This window comes from Dinoponera quadriceps, unplaced genomic scaffold (assembly GCF_001313825.1).
Source record: "Dinoponera quadriceps isolate SergipeBrazil2010 unplaced genomic scaffold, ASM131382v1 scaffold629, whole genome shotgun sequence".
Lineage (NCBI taxonomy): Eukaryota > Metazoa > Arthropoda > Insecta > Hymenoptera > Formicidae > Dinoponera > Dinoponera quadriceps.
In genome coordinates this window covers 271,431-291,330 of record NW_014554884.1, presented here as the reverse complement: position 1 = coordinate 291,330, position 19,900 = coordinate 271,431, and the positions used below count along the sequence as shown (strand labels likewise).

Here is a 19,900-nt window from a genome sequence, read left to right as displayed (position 1 = left end):
ATATATATATATATATATATATATATATATATGTGTGTATAATATATATATGTACACAGTCTTACAAAGCAAAATTTACAAACATTACGACGTACGGTCGATCGAATAAATACGTGTCCTCCGACGAGGATCGGGCCGTGAGAGTGGAGGCTTCGTTGTGTCTCGATGGCGCGTGCGGCGTTTCGAGCCGACGTCAGGCAGCCCGGTGAACTGCCGACGGCATCATACGTGGAATGAATATCCAACGAAGGCCGGACTCGGCGGAATGAGCTGAGAGGAGAGACGCGAAGAAGATCCCGCGGGAGTTCTCGGGTCGCTTCGGTGCGCGAGAATTCCGGAATTCCCTCGAAAGAGCCTGTTCACCTGTGGCACGTGACGCACGATGCGCGAAGACGAATCGGCGGGACCTTCGCCGTCAAAATGCGCCGCGTCTCGCGGCTGCCCGATCCGACTCTCCCGGCCCGACAACGGGAGGAGGAACCGTGGTACAGCGGAGGAAGGGCTTGAGCGAGAGATCAAGATGGCGCGCGGGGGCAAGAGCGAGGATCGGCGATCCCACGAAACGAAGGGAAGCTCGCAGCGAGGAACGAAACGTCGGAACGTCGCGTGTGACGCTCGTCGTCGAGCGAGCGTTCTACCTACCCCACTGGCCACCGACAGTCAGTTTTTTTTTTAAGCCTCTTGCGTGTGTGTGTGTGTGTTGTGTATGTGTGTGTGTGTGTACGAACAGTGCTCCGACCGATTTGTCGCACCGGCAGTTTCGACTCGGTGATTCGAACGGTGACTGCGCATGTGTGTGTTCAAAGTGAAGTCACGCCATCGACGTGAAATGAGGACGGTTACTTCGTTCAGGATTGGTTCTTCGTATCGAAAGTTATCAGTTAAAGCGAAATCCAAAAGGCTTTCTACGATAAGCCGGCAGCCACGTATAAAGCATAAGAGAATCTACCAAGCAGGATATCCTGGAGATGGAGAAATGAAGGACTCCGATAAATTCCCCAGACCTTCCCCAAACCTAAAACTGGGATATAAGACGCCTATAAGACGTTTTGAAGACATCTTATTTAAATACGACTTTAAGACGTCTTGTGTCCCGGTGTTGTCGTGCTGTTTAGATCTCTTCTGTCTCATGCGTTACGACTAACGGACTTATCGTAGAAAGCCCTTGAAAGTCTTCGTTGAAAAAGCGAAGAAAGGATTTTACGAGTAGAGGTGGTAAAAATATCGCGATTAGCGAAGGAGCAGTTTCTCGGTGAGAGCTTCGTGAGAGCGATGAAGAAATACAGGCGAGACCTCGGGAACTCTGAGATCCGTCGTTCGAAAGAGCCGTCAGCGTTCCTCACAAATCGTCGGAGGACCGTTTAGGTCGTGGCGCGAAGGAGCGTTATTATTCTCTTCTCGTACACGAGTGTGTGCGCGTGTATGAACTGGATGTGTATTATTCGTGTTCGCGCGTTACTCTTGACGTGCTGCTAGAAAGCTGACTAGATTATAGTCTAAAATACGAAACAACCGGGGACGTCCTCGACGTGGCGGAGTCGTCGTCGCCGGCGAGCAGGCGCAGCAGGCGGACAGCTCGATACCTTGGCGCGCTAGCGAGGATCCCGGTGTTCCGTATCGACGTTGACTACTACTCGACCTTCGAAGAGGTCGAACGGCCCCACCTAGGCATTCGACTCCTTCAGGTTGTCGAAGTACTGCATGATCTGGTTGTAGTCCATGCCTAGATTGAGGTCGTCGAGCGCCACCGACTCCTCCTGCTCCTGAGAAGAAGACGAGGACGAGGAGGACGAGGAGGACGAGGCGGAGGACGAGGAGGACGAGGAGGACGGCGACGAGGATGGCGGGGACGTGGATGACGAGGCCGCGGTAGGGGTGCAGGAGGAGGAGTTGACGCTGGAGACGACAGCGGATGCGGAGAAGGACGAGAACATCGGGTTGCCGACTATGGTCGCCCTCTTGATCTCCCGGGACCTCGCGTCCTTCGAGTGCCTGTCGTCGTGGCTGTTGACCAGCTCCACGAGCTCCTCGTCCTCCCCGTTCTTCTGCTGCTGCTTCGAGTTATTGTCCACCCTGGTCTTTCCGTGCGGCTTGATGTGGTGCGACGACTGGTGATGGTTGTGCTGCTGCTGCTTGCTGTGCCGATGGTTGCCGCTGCTGCCGCCGCTGGACGCCCTGTGACGATGCTTGCGCGGTGGTTCCGGCAGTCGCACGCTCACCCCTGTGTTCCTATGCGGCGGCACCGGTGGCTTGTACTCCTCGTTACCGTTGTTCGCGTTCGTCGTCGCCGTGGCGGCCGCCGCCGCCGACATGGAGATCGCAGCCGGCACCCCGTGAGGCGGCAACGGCGGAGGGATGTCGTCGTTGCTGCAAACAAGGGTACGATGACGACTGTGCGGGCGATCAGCTCTCGCGCCAACATTAGGCGTGCAAATTAATTCGGTGCCTTTGCCTTTAACGTCCCGTAACTCGGGGTCAAATTGACATTTCTCTCCCGTCCTATACGGTAACTTGAAAGTGCCAACTTTAAGCTTTGAGAAAAGCACTACTCTGTGTACATACATGCTCCCCCGGACGGCAGATCTACAAATATAATTCGTTACAATTTTGTTCATTTCCCGAGTCAAGCATCCGACGCTGTGCCAACACGTGTATTGTGATTCGGCGAAGGGATTTTCAATTCTGTATACAGTACTATCAATAAAATATGCGGCTAAAAGAGGACGACTCTCGGCTCAGTATTCCTTTAAGGACAGTGAAATATATATACTCATTCCGCGCGGTGGTCATCGTTGCGGCTGCCATCGACGTCGTGGTGGTCGCAGCGGTGGTCGGCGTTATCACCGCGGCCGGCTTCATCGCGGATTTCGTCGCCAAGCTGTTCCGCGCGATCCTGTCCCTCTTGCAGTAAGTCGTGGTGTCGATGGCGCCGCTGCCGCCGCTGGTACCACCGCCGCCGCTGCCACCTCGTTGATTCGCGGACGGCAGCTCAATGTGGTTCGGATTGTCGAAGCATGTGCCGAGCTCGGCCTCGGGCTCGCCTTCGGTGGCCAGCGGATTACTCGTCACGCGCACCTGCGTAACGCAAAGCGAGTTTCCAATCAGGCCGATCCAACAAAATCCCGCTTGTTTTATATAAACGCTGAGCCGGCTTACCGGGCCGCGCTGCGGCGGCGTAACACGCGCGCGTCACGGATATTTGTAACAAATCCTGCCGACTGAATTTAATCACGAATTAATCCCGAGCGTGCTCGATGAACAGTCAGGGGACCATCGACCATCGCGAGTGTGTATCCGTGTATGCATATGTGCGTAATGTACGTTGCATTTAATTTAATACGTATACCACGTCCGGCGATAATAATCGCAGTTAATCTTTCCTCAAATTAATCGCCCAACGTGCAGCAGCAACACGACCCGGGCCGTTAAGGTCGCTCCACATCGGTCGCAAGCATACGCTTGTCGCGATCGGCCAATCAGAAGCGTCAGTGATACCGGTCAGTGTAGAACGATCTTTAAAGGACCGTCTACGACAGCCGTAAGGCCGGGAGCACATAGACACAGTTTAACAGCGAGACTTAAGGATTGACTAACCAGATTATTCTTAAATCATAGGAAGAATAATCAGAATAAATAAGAATAGAGATGACTTTGTTAAAGATATTTTTACTTGAAACGCTAAGAAAAACCGTCGCCCTCGTTAAAATTTTTCGGCCCCCACAAAGTTTCTCCCAGAAGTAACATTTTATATGCTACTTATGCGCTCCCGGTCTAAAATATACGTATAGTATATTATATTATATATATATGTTATATATTATATATATTATACTATAATATTAGTGAGCTAATTGACCAATTACAATCGATTATTCTTGGACTGTAAGCCCCGGTCCTACAATAGATGCTTTAAGCTCTAAGCCTTGAGAAATTGACCGATCGCAGTCGAATTATCCAAGAAAGATCAATTACGATTGGTCAATTTCTTAAATCTTAGACCTTATAAATTCTCATTGCCTCCCCGCTTAAAAGGACCATGAAGGACCGTCTGCAATAACCGCAAAGTATGCAGTAAAAGACGTAAGCAGTGAACTAACTGACCAACCACAGTCGATTTATCTTCGGCATGTATGAATCCAATTGGTCACTGAGCTTACCGCTTGCGTTTTACCGCATACTTTGCGGCTATTGCGAACGGTTCTCGGGAATCCGATTGGTCGGTCAGCTTACTGTTTACGTCTCACCGCATACTTTGCGGCTATCGTAGCGTACTATTGCAGTAGTTTACGGGCCTCAGCGCGGGAACCGAGTGACGACAGGAAAGGGCGCATCGGGAGGTTCCATTCAGGTGCGCCCGGCGACGATGAATCGCGACGTCTCGGCGTCTGCACGTACCTGTTGCGGGCCGCAGGCGGCTCGCTCGAGGGTCGCTCTGCCCAGCCATACCCAGTCGTGTGCGTTGGTCGTCGATTCTCGCGGCGGTCGCCTGCCGGACGCGAGCTGGTTCGCCGCGGCGCGCGCCCTCGCCGCGCTGGAGAGGACCGGGACGGCCGCGCCGGTCAGTGGGGAGTCCGGCGGCTGGGGCTTGAACTTGCTCGCGTACACCACGCAGGAGACAACGAAGACAACGATCGCGAAGCAGAACGCCGCTAGGAGCACGTACATCCCGATCTCGAGCGGACTCATGCGCGCCCCGCCGTGATGACGCACACCGACGCTGCTCATACCCCCTGGAGACATGCCATTAGCTATAGCCGTGCGATGCTGCCGTGCCTGCACCAAAGGCTCGTGCTCGTGCCCGTACTCGTCTTTCAGCGGTAACCCTTTGCACAGAAAACAAAGAGAGAGAAAGAGAGAGAGGACAGAGTGAGAGAGGCCGGTGCGCTGAGTTAGAGATAGAAAGAGAGAGAATGGCGGAAAGAGAACCGTCGAGGGAGAACTTCTTTTCCCCCCGAAGCACCTACGGGTCTCAAAAGCTGGACAACGATATGTTTGTGTGTGTGTGTGTGAGAGAGAGAGAGAGAGAGAGAGGAGATGGTTCAGAAGCGTGTGCGAAAGTGAAGGAGGGCACCGAACGCACGTTTGCACTCTCGCCGTGGCAATTGGATTGCCGAGTGTACAACGATTTGGCATTATGCCGAAGACACGCGGAAAATACCGTCTACGTTGGGTCTTCGGAACTGTTCGGAGGGAGGGGAACGTCGTGTCGGACGTTTCGCTCTCGCGGGCTCTCGTAGTTTTCCGAACTTCGCGCGCGGAAAGAGCTGCGTCGCGGTGTGTCGCTGGAGTTCGGGTACCGAGCTTTATAATATTAGTGAAAGGAAAGGAATTCGCTTGGTGCGGCCATTTTCTACCGGCTTCACGAAAGTTTGCTGCCGTAATCATTTTGATTTTTAAGGCGGCGAATCGCAGCGTCAATGTATGGTGTTAGGTGAGTAAACCGATGTAGTTGCAAAGGTAGTTGCATCGGGCGACTTCCTGACAATAGCCTTGCCGACTGGGTTGATCGGACAGCTGAATGACAGGCTAACGATAAGAATGCATCCAGAACACGTGCATCCTTTTCTACGAGTCGGACACCTTCGCTCCGTTGACGGTTCGCTCCAATATACGAGTATTACAGAGTTCAATGATGAGTCCGGGGGATCCGGAATTGATTTTCGTGACGCGCGCGGCGGGTCCGCCCCGCTGATGAATTCAGCGCTAAATGGATCTCGTTGGAGTCGGTTGAGGTAGCTCCGACGATGGATGTAAGCCGGCGAATCGTCGTCATCGCGAATTATTCTTCGCAGCGGTAACGCATCTGACATTCATGAGCACAAAGGGGAAAACCATCAGCGTACGGAGAAGTATAGGCAGAGAGGGAGAGAGCAGACACGACGAGGGAGACCGCGGGGTGAGGCCACGCATAAGCAGGCTGGCGGACGAAACTTTTTACGGTACAAGCCAAATGGCCCCGGTGAGGAAAGTTTCCGCCGAGAAACACGCCGAGGAACGAAATGCACACGTCGCGCGGGTGCAACGTGGCAGTTATAAAGCGCGGAGCCTGGCGGAAGGAAAGGGAACACAAGAGAAGCGAGCGAGAGAGAGAGAGAGAGAGAGACAGTCAGAGAGAGATAGAGAGAAAAGAAGGGAGAGAGCATCCTAAATATTCGGATATCTCGTTGTCCGGATATCGGAGATCGGTTCTGATCCGACCATTCGAATCCGCACTATTCGGGTAACCCAGACAAACTATTCCTTTTTTCCACGTTACAATTCTCGGTCATCCGAATGATCGGGTAACTCGAATAGGACACGTCAGATCCGGACGAATATCTCGGAGCCCCGAGGGACAGAGAAAGAGAAAAGCAAACTTAAGCGGCGAAGAGCGCGGCAAAGAGGAACAGGGTCTATTTACCGATGAGAATGTCATGCAGATCGGGCGCCATTTCGCCACGGCTGGTCTTCCGTTCCCGGTGATTCTGCGAGCCGACGGTACCGCCGCCGTCGTTCTGCACGAATTCCGGCCGATTCGGCACCTCGCTCGAGGTGAAGTCCACCTCGACGTTGGCGGAGGCGCTCGCCAACGCGACGGCCGCCGTCCTCTGGGTGCCCTTGCCGGCGGCGCGTCTGCCGGTGAGCCGGCAGGTGTCGGCCAATTGGAGGCTGACGCGCAGCAGGTCGCCGCGGCCTTCGCCGATCGCGATCACCCGGGGATGATGCGACGCCACCATCGGCGCGAACACCACCACTTCCTTGTCCAGGCTCTCGACCAGCAAGTGGTAATCGCTCACGGCGATCTCCCTCAGGGGCGTCCGTGATCCGTCCGCGAACTCCACGTCGATGTCCAGCAGACCTTCCTGTTGGTGCAACCAACGCACGCCGATGATCGCGTTGAGTAGTTTACGCAGCCCGGCCGAGACTAGTTCGCAGCACTTTCGTGGGCTGCGATCGCGAACGCTTCGGGGGGATTTGCGGTCGATTATGCCGAAATGGAAATCCAACGGATCAACATCGCGCGATCGCGACGATCGTGCTCCCGAGGTAAGCGGCATGATTATCGTGATAGATATTAAATTAAACCGTTCGCAAACAAGAGCCTCTGTTGGTCTCTTACAGGTCTTGATTTACTTCTCGATTGTGCACAGAGAAAAAGGTCTTCTTCAGATTCAGTAATTCTATTTATTCGACGAAAATTTGCTTCGCAGAAACAACGTGTACGGAAATGTTTATTTGTTCGAGTGAAAAATTTTATCGTCTCATTCAAGAGAACTCGATTGTTTAAAAGAAAGAAGGATATTGTTTGAAATAATATGTTTTAACCAGATAAAATATTATTTGGTTACGATAAATATGTAAAATGAAACAAATAATTCCTTCATAAGAAAAATTATCTTTCGTTCCGAACGAATTTTGTTATTTAAGATAAAGACACATATTCGTTGAAAAGTCTAACAATCATACTTATTAATCGAAACGTTAGTTTCTTCGGAGCACGTCAATGATGAAGTTTGTTCGGATGCAATAAGATTGATTAAATTTAAAGACATTTTTTTTCTCAGTGTAGAAGAGGCAGGTTGATTAAAAGGGTAATTTGGCCAATTGGTTATTTCTGTTGTTTTCTAGCAGGTTACAGAATCGGGCAGGTAGAGATTTCGTAGGCATCTTCGACACGTTTGAAATCTCTGCTTGCTCGATTCTGTAATCTGTTAAAAAACAGCAGAAATAATCGATTAACCAATTTATCCAATACCTCTTTAGCCTATTTGCCCCCCTCCCCCTATATCGACGAAGGGTTCGAAATTATATTATTACAAAAATATTTTACCAATTTTAGCCTGCAAAAACTGTTAGTTTGAGTAATGAAAACGTACATTCGGCTGTGCGTATGACCCCGTTTTTAGATCGAAAAGGGTGACTCTTCCGTAACGAGTGGTTGTAGCGGATTGCATATGAGTACATTCGAATGGTATTAACGTATTATTAAGTGTTTTTGAGTTAGAAACACGTACAGAGTGCTGTGTAAATTTGAGGTGTGTAAACGTACATTCTGTTACGAATAGAAAATAATGGTTTTGCACTCACAGGCACTCACATTGCACATTTTCAAATAGCATGAATGAATGCACGACTCTTGAACGTGATTCTTTCCGTATTGAAATAAAACTGAGCGAAAGAGAAGCGTACCAACATGCCGTCACTCCCATCGGCTGAAAAAGGAGTATCGAAGACGGTCAATTTTCTTAAAAATACTCATGAATACTCGAGTACATATTCCCTCGTTTAATAAACTGCCCGTGCTTGAGAGTGCAAGAAATGAGCATAAAATTGATAGAATAGATAAAAATATCAAAAGCAAAAACGGTAAAATACTTTTGTAAGGGATTATGCATCCTTACGAGAAAATCGTGGGATATTTATTTATTAACGCGCGTCCGCTGCCACAGGGATCACCGTGTAAAAAAGTCAATATTTGTATCGTTGATATTTTCATTGTTGCGAAGCTCAAATGGATTGCGAAACCAGCTTTCTAGTAGTGTTGTCCATTTCAATCTACCCGGATATCAATATCTTTCAGCAACTAAATACACGACTAATTTCAGACGTATTTTTATTATCTGTTACCGTCAGAAAAATCAATAATTGGTAACGTCTGAAATTAACTGTATATTCAATTACTGAAAGACTCGGATATCCGGATAGTTGAAATTGACAGTACTATTTTTAACGTTTTAATAGGAAAGCGTGAGATATCTGTTTATTAATAACTATTTATTATCGACTGTGGGAGGTTACCTGTTGACCAGCGCTGCGATTTCGCTGCATTTCATTAATTTATTCGTAAAGTGTGATGCGTAAGACCCATTACACACAACGAATTAATTATCGTAGTCGATCGAGAGCCGATAGAGAGATAAAGAAATTAACTGACGAATCTATGCATCGGGAAATGTATATATTTACCCTAACTTCGGTTAATTGAACTTTAATTAACACGTTCGCTGCCAGGGCTCACTTTGGCCCTTCCCAAAGCGCCACGTATTTTTTGTTCTTACGTAATTATGTAAGACGGGTTTAGTTTGTTAATGTGGACATAGAAAAAAAAATGTTCGCTTTCACATATATGACGTTGGTTACTCGTGAGAAATCGTTGCGTCATGTATGCGTGACGCTGGTAGCGAACGTGCTAACACGTTGATTGCCTTGATGGTCAGTGACTGGTGTCACAACATATTGCCTCGTCTCATGAAATTTATAATGTATAAAATGTATAAAATGTGTATATAACAAATTAAACGTACAGCCAATAGGAAGCCAATGAAATGAGCTGACGCATATATGCATGGCGAATCGCGTTTGTTCACGGTATCTTTGGCAATTCCAATTTTAATTGAACATCAAAATAACCAGTAAAAGTCATCGTAGCGGTGAACATGTTAATCGACTGATCAGACTTGCATACACCGTGAGAGAAAAAATATCTAAAAAGTAACAAAGTTTTAATCGTATTGAGTAACAATATTGAGAACAAATTTACTTAAATCAAACTTTTTTTATTTAAACAGAATAAAACATTGCTTTCATGAAAATGTACGGTTAAAATGGGGAAGAACGTATATTTTCTTGTTTGAAAAACTTTTTCCCCTGCATGAAAATATGTATGCTACTATAAACAGGTGTGTTATTAGCATTATAGTTTTAAAAGCTCGGAAAAAACTCGATTCTTTCGAATTTTTTCAACTTTTCCGCGCATTTTTTTCGAGTTAAAACTTGCCACATTTATTTCTTTAAAGAAAATAATTGCGTGCATTTAACTGAAGTTAATTGAAATTAATATGTTATATATTAAGTAATAACATATTATAATATATAATATATATAAAAAATATAATAATAATAATAAATTCTTTTTAAAGAACGAATATATTACAACGAATATATTACGAATATATTATATATATATAACACATTTATACACATTTATTCATAATATATTCGATAATTTTTAAAAAATAATATATTATTGCTACAGAAGCCAAATATCGATTGTATGAAAGTGCTGCCAGGCTATGCTTTCCATTCTATTTGCGCTTTCCTATATTTGATCTCGGAGAAAACAGATTTGCTTTTTAAATCTATTTTTGGAGTCTTTCTTGCGAACGTACCTGGCCCTATAAAGAGCCGGACTTTGCAATTAAGGCTCTAAAAATATGTAATAAATGAAAGTACGGATTCGTCCTATATTTCAAGCCGTACACCTGCGCCATTTGGAGCGCAGCACGAATCTATTTTAATTTATTATAAATCTGTAAGAGTCTAATTGCAAAATTCAGCTCTGCAGCCACCGAGGTACATTTAGAAAGCCCTAAAAATAGTTTGATGAGAAAATATCCGTGTTTCTGATCCAAAATATTTTTGAGAATAGAAGCAACAGGAACTATCGCCTAGCGGTATTTTGAAAATAACTTAATAAGCAAACATGATTTCTCCAAGTTAAAATATAGAAAAGTGCAGATATGACGAAAAGTGCAGCATAACGGTATTTAACTTCTGTAAATCCTTAACATGTAACTATTAACTTCAGTGCACGCAATTATCTTCTTTACTTTAAATTACCTTTATCTCAAAGAAGTAAATGTGGCAGGTTTTAACGGAACACACGAAAATTCTTTTAGACGAATTTTTCTACCCTTGGTAAAGAAACCGAGGAAATCCGCGGGAAGATAAAAAACCTAGCTTTTCAAACTATAATTAGCACCCACTAAATAAATATATTAATCTTTTAGATATTTTCCTCCCATAATATATTGATTCAATTGCGCGTCTGCGTTTGATTTCAATCGAAGGTCGAACAATCTCGCGAGTTGATTCTTTCGAAGAAGCGAGAGAGAAGGAAGCGTCGCGAGCCGTCTCACCTGATACTGAGCGGTCAGTCTCCTGGTGACCGAGGTCTCGGCGATGTATCCGTTCTCGATCGCGGTGTCGGGACTGATGCTGAGCTGGAGCCCGGAGACGACCGTGACGGAGAGACGCGTGACGGAGACGCGGTCATTGCCGACCCTGACCTCCTTCGCGCCGATGACCCTGCCGGTGATCGGCGACAACACCTGCACCTCTGTGCGGCCGACGCCGCGTCCCTGGACTATCCTACCCTGAAAAAGCGTCGCTATCCGAGGATCGGAGACGCGCATCATGCCCGCCACGAGGTCGGTGACGCGCAGCCAAGTACGACGGTTGACGAAGTACGAGGTCCTGCCGGAGTCGTGATCCATCGCGATGAACCGGGCGTGCACCTCGACCGGGCTCTGTTGGAAGCGCAACCTGCAGACGGCCGGTAGGTTTCGCTCGATCGAATTGTCCCAGCCATGATCGCCCCCACGGTATCGCTCCTCCTGCTCGTCCTCGTCGGGCACCATGTCCGGGTCGTCCACGTCCATGGACGTGTCATCCTCGATGGAGTCCTCGAGCTCGACGGCGCTCCTCTTCTTCGCCCGTGCGCTCACCGTCATCGTCGTCGGCGACGTCGACGTGAAGCTCCCCGGGGAGACAACCTGCGCCGCGTCGAGCCCCGTCGAGTTCGGGCTGCGCTTGCTCTTGGCGCCGCTCGCGTGCTCCTCCGGCACTTTCCATCCCTTGATCTGGCTCAGCCGCGTGTCGCCGACCGTCACCTCCAGCGGGAACTCCGGCATCCACACGGTGAACTTCGCCAGTCCGGTGTACGTGCCGTACTTGACGAGCACCGACGCGTTGCTGGAGCCGCGCACCTCCGAACCGTCCACGTAGACGCTGCTGCACGAGGACGACACCTGTGCGAATTTGCGAGACGATTAGACGCGTTAGGACATCCGACCATGTTATAACAATCTTAACGCAACTGGGTTGTTACACGGGGGAAAAAAAAACAGTTTCGTTGAATTAGCCAGAAAGTGGAGGACGAAAGCGCGGTTTAGTTGTCCACTTTCTAGTTAACACAACCGAACTTCTTTCCTCAGGACTTTCTAGTCTTGCACGGGAAAAGGAACTCAGTTCCCGCAATGGAATAGAGACCAGATAAGAACTCGTTGGCGAGAATCTCTCTTTGATATCTCTGTACCGCGACTGAGAACATTCTCCTTCGAACATTCAGCTGCATTGAAACTCGGCTGAGACGACTGAGAACAATTGGCTGAAACATTTAAGAAGATTGTACCTTCTTGGGGGGGACCAAATGAAAAGAATTTGACAGGCCTTTAGGAGCACAGGTGTTTTAGTGCGATGTAAATATTAATATTGTTGATATTAATATTACTCGGGACTTGAGGTTTGGTTTAAACTTGGGGGATTAATTCGCCGCGTGGTGCGTTTGGTTGAGAATATTCACGTGCGTTACACGCTGAACAATATTATTCTCCTACGATAATATTAATATTGACAATATTAATATTCACATCGCGCTGTAACACCTGTACTTTGCTCCCAAAGGCGCGGTAAATTTCTTCGTTCGGTGCAATCAAGTAGAAATCCCCAACAAGAATCTTTCGGCTTCTACAATCGAATTTTCGTCTGGTCTCCAACGGAAAACTCAGTCGCACCCACGGAATTGGTTTTTTTCCGCGTATGTATCACTGCACGAAAAGAAACTCGGTTGCTGCGACAAAATAACGGTCGGATAAAAACTTAGTGACAAGAAATGAAAATTTAGTGAGAAGAGGTGATTTTTCTGTTACAACGATTCGAGAAGACCCGAGCATTTAGCTGCATTAAAACTCGGTTGAGACAACTGAGAGCAACGGACTGAGTGGAAACCTTGTACAGAAATCTTCCTGTTCCCGCAACCGAGTTTTCGTCCGGTCCGCAGACAGCGGAAAATTCAATTACACCAACGGAACTGTTTTTCCCGCGCGGTTTATGATAATAAATAATATAATAGATGCAAATATATAGAAATTTGAATACAAATATACGTATATTTTTAAATTTACTTATTTATTCCGTTATTTAAATAAATAATGTTATATATATAAAGAACTGCCGCAGTGATAAATTACTGGCATCGTTCCTGCTTCTTTGAGCAATCAATATATACGCGAATTCGAGGATTCGCATATCGCAGCGTTACGACATTATCCTCCTCGAAACAAATCATTTCGCCGCCGGGCACTTTTTCCTCTCGTCAATGGCGCGTAAAATAGAGAGAGAGACGAGGCTCCACGCGGGATATCGCACAAGTCGGACGGCGAGAAAACGAGGAGCTGGCGAATCTGCCAGCGGGACACACAGAGCGCCGAGATTTTCCCAATTAAGCGGCCCGGAGTCTCGATAAGCACGGGAGGCAAATTAAAAAGCAATTACCTTGAGAACACTCTCATCCTCGGAATGACAGGACGACTGCAGCGTGACATCGGCCACCGTGCCGGCTTGGCTCACGATGAAAACCTTCATCCCCTGCGACACTTGACGCCCCGTCAGCACCGCGGTATTCATCACCTCCCAGTTCTGAGTTGGGGAAACAAAAAACGAGAAAGAAGAAAATATAAATCATTCCCTCTTTTTCCCCCCCCTCTCTCACTCTCTCTCTCTCTCCTTCCTTCACGAGGGCGCGTGTGCGCTCAGCGGGGCGAGACACGGTTCACGAAAATTCTCGTATCCTCGATTTTGTAATGGCATGCGCCATCGAAATTTGCATATATTTCAATATATGCGTCCTCTCTCCCTCTCTCTCTCTCCCCCCTCCCTCCCTCTCTATGACCCTTCATTGATAGCCATTATCCATTATTCATAACTGTTATCCATTCTGTTTCAAACTTCATTTCCCATTTTGTCGTGACAAGATGAAAAGCGACGGCCGATATTAAAAGATATGAATGAACCGCCTCCTAAAATGCAAAATTCGGGAAAAAGGAAATATAAATTGATAAAGGGAAATAGATGGCAGCGTTCACAAAGGTAGTGGGAAATCCAGAGGGGAGGGGGGAGGGGGGAGGGGGCACTGACGATCGGTCGGATCGAAAAGCACGCTTCAGACCGGAAGAGAGCCTTCTCTTCCGATAACGTTTCGGTCGAGAAGTGTTGCCTCGACGTTGCTGCAATTATCTCTCAATCACTCCAGCCAACTGGAGGGAGAAATGGAAGAAAATTTTTCTCCACGCTCCTGTGTGTTTCCTTCCATCCTTCCTTTTGGACGGCGTTATATGTATGTATAATTCCTCGAGTTCGCGCCAAGTTCGAAGAACTTCGAGAAAGCTACGCGAGGAAACTCGTCGTAACTCAAAATCCGCTCGCGCGGGTCGACCTGGTTGTGCTGGAACGGCACATTTTCCCCGATGAAAGTCATTCTCACGCGCGAGAGAAAGAGAGAGAGAGAGAGAGAGAGGGGGGGGGAGCATTTTCCCCGAAGCGGCCGATTTATTTATGGGCAACGTTTTAACATCATAAAATCGCCAGGGAGCTCGGCGATAAGTAACGAGCAGGTCCGGCAGATTTGCCTTAAACAAGCGTCAAGTTGCCACGTGGTTACTTCGCGCGAGTGCTAAAGAGAGCGAACTCGCGTTGCTATCGGGCGCGTTCACGTGTGTGGAAATTACTTTCCACGTTTACGTCCGCATTCACGTCCACGTCCGCGTTCACGTATCGCTGTACTTTCTGGTTCGTCAGCGGCAGCCCGGCTAAAGGGAGAGAGGAGGCTCGGCCTGGTCCACCGGTAAGCCATTTTCAAGTTGGCTCCCACGCGGGCCGGCCTTTGGAAGGAACATCAAACGGCTCGGATATTGCAGCGAGGGAATTTAAATCTCTGACCTCGCGCGGGCTCTCTATATACCCCGCTCGTGGTTGGCGTGTGCTTCTCTCTCTCTCTCTCTCTCTCTCTGTGTGTGTGTGTGTGTGCGCGCGCCAGTGAACTGTATCACCACCGACGAACGCGCTCTTACGATGGTAAAAGTGGTGATGGCGGCGCCAGGGCTTACGTTCCGACCAGGCAACCAACCCCCGGCTCTTTTCTTTCCTTTCATCAAATATTTTCCGAGTTGTATCGAGAGCCCTCGCGGAATATTTACGAGACCGCCGTGTGCGTGGGAGCGCGCGCGTGTTGGGGAGGGGGGGGGGAGGCTGTTATGACTTTTACCGTGCAAAATATTTCGGATCGCTGGTTACAATCGCGCGTCTCAACTTTCGGTTCAATTTTTGTTACGTGTTGAAAAAGAACCGGGATCCAGAAGAGGATTGTTGGACCAATTTCAAAGTCGATATTTCCGCGATGGAAGTTTTATCGGACGGGGCACGTCTTGTTTCGCAACTCTTTCGCTTCTGACAATAAATGCTTTTCGGTAAATTCCTACCTCGGGTCAAAATTCACCGGCTGTGAAGAACGTTGGATGCGCTGATTAAAACGCTCGATGATTTAGGATCCTTAGGATGGTATTAAGTGAAATTATAATTACTTGAATATATATTACTTAATCTACAAGTATTTGACAGCTGTTGCACCTAAGTTTAAGGTTTGTAGTTCAAGTACATAAATATATATATTACACTTATAATCGCAATTCAACAGAAAAAATTCACATTTAATAACTCTACTCGCGCTCTACTCTCATAGTTTTAACAAGTTAGATATAAGTTTTATTTTAGTTCAATTGAAAATGTAAGCGTAAAATATTACATAAATAATTATTAAATGTTATTAAGATTCTAAAGATATTCAGCCAATTGCTTGATTCACATTTAACTCAAAATTCAAATCCTCGTTTGAGGCAAGTTCCAGGTAACGACTATTAATACGTCTTCGTCTTTCAGACTCGTCGTGAGTCTGTGTTTCTCGTACTTTGAGGAAAAGGAGATACGCTTGTAGTAGGTGGGTGGAATCGAGGAAATCGGGTGGTAACGATTGCGCTCGCATTTAAGCCTTGAGCAGCACTCGAGGAGTGCATGCTCGCCTAGTTACTATTATTCGAGGACCATAACAATGAAGACGGCAAGCACAGTGTTGCACAGTGAATGAAAGACACGGCCTATATCTCTCTCTGTTACTTTCGACAGAAATTCAATATATCATCAAATGAGGGTTCGTATGTATGAATCTGCGATCCGACTTTTGAAATGTCAAACGTTCTGTAATTCAACGGGTCTGTACATTTTGCAGACAGTTCAGCCGACGGCGTACATTCGATAATTCTGAAACAGCCGTTTTGTCGATTTTAGTACTCTTTATATGTGTATGATCCCACTTTTTTCAGAATATTTTTCCGCCTGGCGCTTTTAGCAGTAAAGAAGCTATTTAAATAGAGTATGGAATGAAGATTAACTTTAGACTAGACATGAAAAAACCAGACACGAAAGTCAATTTTATTTATATAACTTTTAGAGTCTGTTATTAAGAAAGGACTATTTTATTAATCGTTCGATCGTTCATTATGATTTATCTTTTACGAGGAACGACTATTCTTGTCTTCCGATACTCGATGCATTTCTTCGTATTTTAATGAACAAACTCGTTCGTAGGATTATATATTTTAAAGAGTAGACCAAATATAAATCTTGATACATAAACAAATCATACGCAATTTCCTGTCAGATATTCCCGAGATTGCGAGATTATTTTTCGATTTTCTCCGGAGGGAAGGTGAAAATATTTCTCGACCTGAGATCCCATCGAGAAGGAAACAAATAGAGAGAACTGACGGGAGGAGGGAGGGAAAGAGGGCAAGGGGATTTTCTACGCTATCGCGCGTAAAATATGCACAATACGGGCCATTACACTGATAAATTTCGGCGAGGGAAACGCGCGCAAGTGCGTTGGAGGTCGCTCTAATTGATAAATTAGATAATTAATTCGTTTACATATCCCTTTGAAGGTGCCGCGCGCATGGGAAGCTGTCGGAAATACGGCGCGCGCGCACGCTTCTTGATTATCCTTACTCTAATTGCTGCTCCTCGTGCCGCGCGAGAACTGCGAGCAAACTTTTTAATTAAGAGCGACCTCGCGCCCTCGACCTCTGTCCTGCGTTATCCGTCAGTGTTTAATGCAATGTTGCAATACCGAGCCTCGAACTCGCGCCGACTCGGTTCGATTTCATGCATCTAAAGAATCCGCGTGCGGACGTCGAAAAAAACAATCATTCATAACAGCGAGAAGTGTCGCATTACGCAAACTTGCCGGTTGTTTATGCATCATGAGACTTATCACGATTCGAAGAAACTCGAAGACTCGAGGAAACTTGGGACTCGTAAGAAATTTTCTCGAGATTGCGACGCGATTCTGCGAAGAAGCGCCGTAATGGACACGGTGATCATTTAATTTTCTCCCATAATGTTTTTATATGTATAATTCTCATTTATTTATATATATATATATATATATATATATATATATATATATATAAAGAAAAATATATACAATACACGAGTTCAGAGTTTGAGTTATTCCCGGCGAATCAGCTATTTTAATCGCGCAACGTCCTACTTTTTGCTCGTTTCAGAAGCTGAAATTAAACTCTTTTCATTAATTCGTCGAGATTCGCCGGGCGAGTGTTTCAGTGAATGATCAACTCGGCAAAGCACGAGTGGGGGAAGGGAAGAGGGGAGCTTTAACACACATAGAGAGAGAGAGAGAGAGAACACCATGCAGCGACCGTGCGCACACCTGCTGTGTCGTGTTACTGGAAATTGCGAGCGTGTCATTCTCGCTTAGATAGCGTGGAACCATCAGATCTAATTTACATAGCCCGGGCTTGTGCGTCCCGACCGTGCCGTTATGGACTGCTTAAAGAGTGATTTGACGAGACCGCGTTCTAGCCTCGCAAAGTGCAGCGCACCTTCAATGCTGCATCGTCGATTATCCCGCTGCTCCTTCGACAAACCTTTCTCTACCCTCGCCCCTCCCCTCGCTCCCCAAAATCCCGCAATCTCGGTTGAAAAGATCCCTCTCGGGGTCAACGATTCCAACAATTTCGCCGCTTTGCCACGCGCTTCATGCCGCGTGTTCGCGGAGTTCGGCACGAGGAGCGGCGCGAGAATGCCAGCCGGAGCGCTGCCGGGCGTGCTATCGAAAATTTCATTACAATCTGTTGTTACCAGCTGGATCGCCGGTTACCGAAATGGGAACACGTAGCTGCTCGGCAAGAGGCTGATCGACTCGCGACGCGCTTGCGACCATCGATAAAGTTTTGCCGTGGCTAGAAATATCGCCGTTATGGTGAGCACACGGACGCGGGAAAAGCCGTGGAAAAAGCACCGGCCACGAGACGATGCGGAGAGGGGAAGGGATGTGAAGGGGGAGGAAAGAGAGAGATAGAGAGAGAGAGGGGGAGAAGGAGAGAGAGGGAAGAGGCTCGTCCTGGGAGGCAAAGAGGGAAAAGCATTATCCTTTGTCGGTCCACCTCGGCGCTTTTTCTTCTCTCCCTATCGCCGATTTCCTCCTTTTTCTCTCGCTCTCAGCGCGTCTCGACGCGAGAGATGCTCGCGGGAGGACCGTAAATTGGCCGACCGAGTGGAAACAGATTCTCACGCGGCGGCGTGATCGATACGGCGGTATTGATCGCGCTCGTCGCTCGAGTCGCCTCTCTTCCGCGGGATTTTCGATGAACGGGACCGGAAGGACGAAGGACGTTTTGAGAAAAATAGAGAGAGAGAGAGAGAGAGAGAGAAACGCCAAAATCTGGACCGAAGTTTCAAAAAATCTCTCGACGTCGCCCCGAGGCTCTTAATTCGCCCCCGCGCTCCGTAGATCGCGACGTCAGAGAGTTATATAAATTTTCTTCGATGTGCGCTGTAAACCGCAATAAACAAGTTTCTTCGCACAAGCCGCACCACCGTCGCACGCCCGTTCGACGGACTGATAAGATCTCGAGGTCGAGGACTTCCTTCCTACTTCGCTTTCGTACAAAGTGACGCGATAAAAATTCCTCTTTTCTCGCTGAAGTTGCGTAAAGACTCTCCTTCGTCCTTGATGATTTTACCGTGGAAAGTTCTCAAAAAAGAAACACGCGCGCGCGCATTTAAAGCTACACAATTGTACCTGAAATACACGTCGATAGTATAAAAATTCCGAAAATATCGTTGACTGCTCTCCGTGTGAATGTTTAATTGACATCGTGCGCGCGCACGAAAAAGATAAAAGTGGAAGATATACCGAAAGCTGACTTCTCGTGTTGATTCGTCTACGTATATAGCCGCGAATTCGAATTAGCGTTCGATCGGACGGAGAATCGGGCGTTACCTTCGAGATCGGCAATACCGCCTGTATGTCGTCCTTCTGTATCTCTAGCCGCACCTGCACCTTCTTCTTGTCGACACGATGATGGTGATGGTGTTGCAATTGCCGTTGCTGTATCCGCTGCGACTGGTCCATGTCCGTCAACTGTGAGCCGTTCTCCTCCTCACCCTCTAAGGTGTAACGCACGGTCCACACGATCCTGCCGCTGTCCCTGTCGTAACCCTCGCCGATACCCTCCTCGCTGGCCTCCAGCAACATCGTCATTATCTCCTCGGTGGCCCTGAGAACATAAATGGGGGGGATTCGAATTAGAGATACGCTCGATCCTCGAGATTTCATCAACGGATCCTGAAATCCCGAGTCCTTTGAATAATCGTCGAGGAAATCCTCGTGATTATCAACTAGAATCTGATAATCGCGTTATGACCGGTAGTCACGTGACTGACAATCATACATGATTGAGAATCATGTTCGTGATTATCAACGAGTAACGAAGATGCTGAGACGTCACCTCCCGCCCTTCCGCAGTATTACAGTCGGCGAACGGAGGATGGAAGTTTCCTCGGGAGTGAAGGAAATTCCGAGACGTCCGGAGAGAAAAACAATCCGGAGAGACGGCAAAATTAATGCCGCCGTGGCGAATGAATAAATATACGGGCTGTTTTCTTTTAAGCACTGTCCGATGTTTCAGCAGTTGATTTTTGAGGTTATTTCGGAAAAAAAAAGAAA

General features: G+C 47.3%; 2 protein-coding genes across 2 annotated transcripts in view; one reads left to right on the top strand and one right to left on the bottom strand.

Moving 5' to 3' along the window:
- The window catches only part of LOC106742345 (prothymosin alpha-B-like), a 7,514-nt gene extending 6,370 nt beyond the window's left edge, over positions 1-1,144 (top strand). Inside the window, exon 3 of the mRNA XM_014615199.1 lies at positions 957-1,144. Coding sequence (XP_014470685.1) covers positions 957-1,144 — 188 coding nt within the window. The remainder of the gene's footprint in view (positions 1-956) is intronic.
- LOC106742376 (transmembrane protein 132E-like) lies at positions 47-19,445 on the bottom strand. Its single transcript, XM_014615261.1, has 7 exons — positions 19,175-19,445; positions 13,315-13,458; positions 10,899-11,789; positions 6,401-6,842; positions 4,396-4,823; positions 2,771-3,075; positions 47-2,367 (listed from the first exon to the last, which is right to left on the bottom strand). Exons 1-7 carry the CDS (start codon positions 19,433-19,435, stop codon positions 1,665-1,667), a joined length of 3,174 nt encoding a protein of 1,057 aa, XP_014470747.1. The 5' UTR covers positions 19,436-19,445; the 3' UTR covers positions 47-1,664.
- Positions 19,446-19,900: the final 455 nt, after the last annotated feature.

Coding starts and splice junctions, on each gene's coding strand:
- LOC106742376 (XM_014615261.1), bottom strand. CDS start 19,435: ATGACGATGTTGCTGGAGGCCAGCGAGGAGGGTATCGGCGAGGGTTAC. Junction 11,790..13,314: donor AGGATGAGAGTGTTCTCAAG/GTAATTGCTTTT, acceptor AAATTCGCACAG/GTGTCGTCCTCGTGCAGCAG. Junction 3,076..4,395: donor CCGCCTGCGGCCCGCAACAG/GTACGTGCAGAC, acceptor TGCGTTACGCAG/GTGCGCGTGACGAGTAATCC.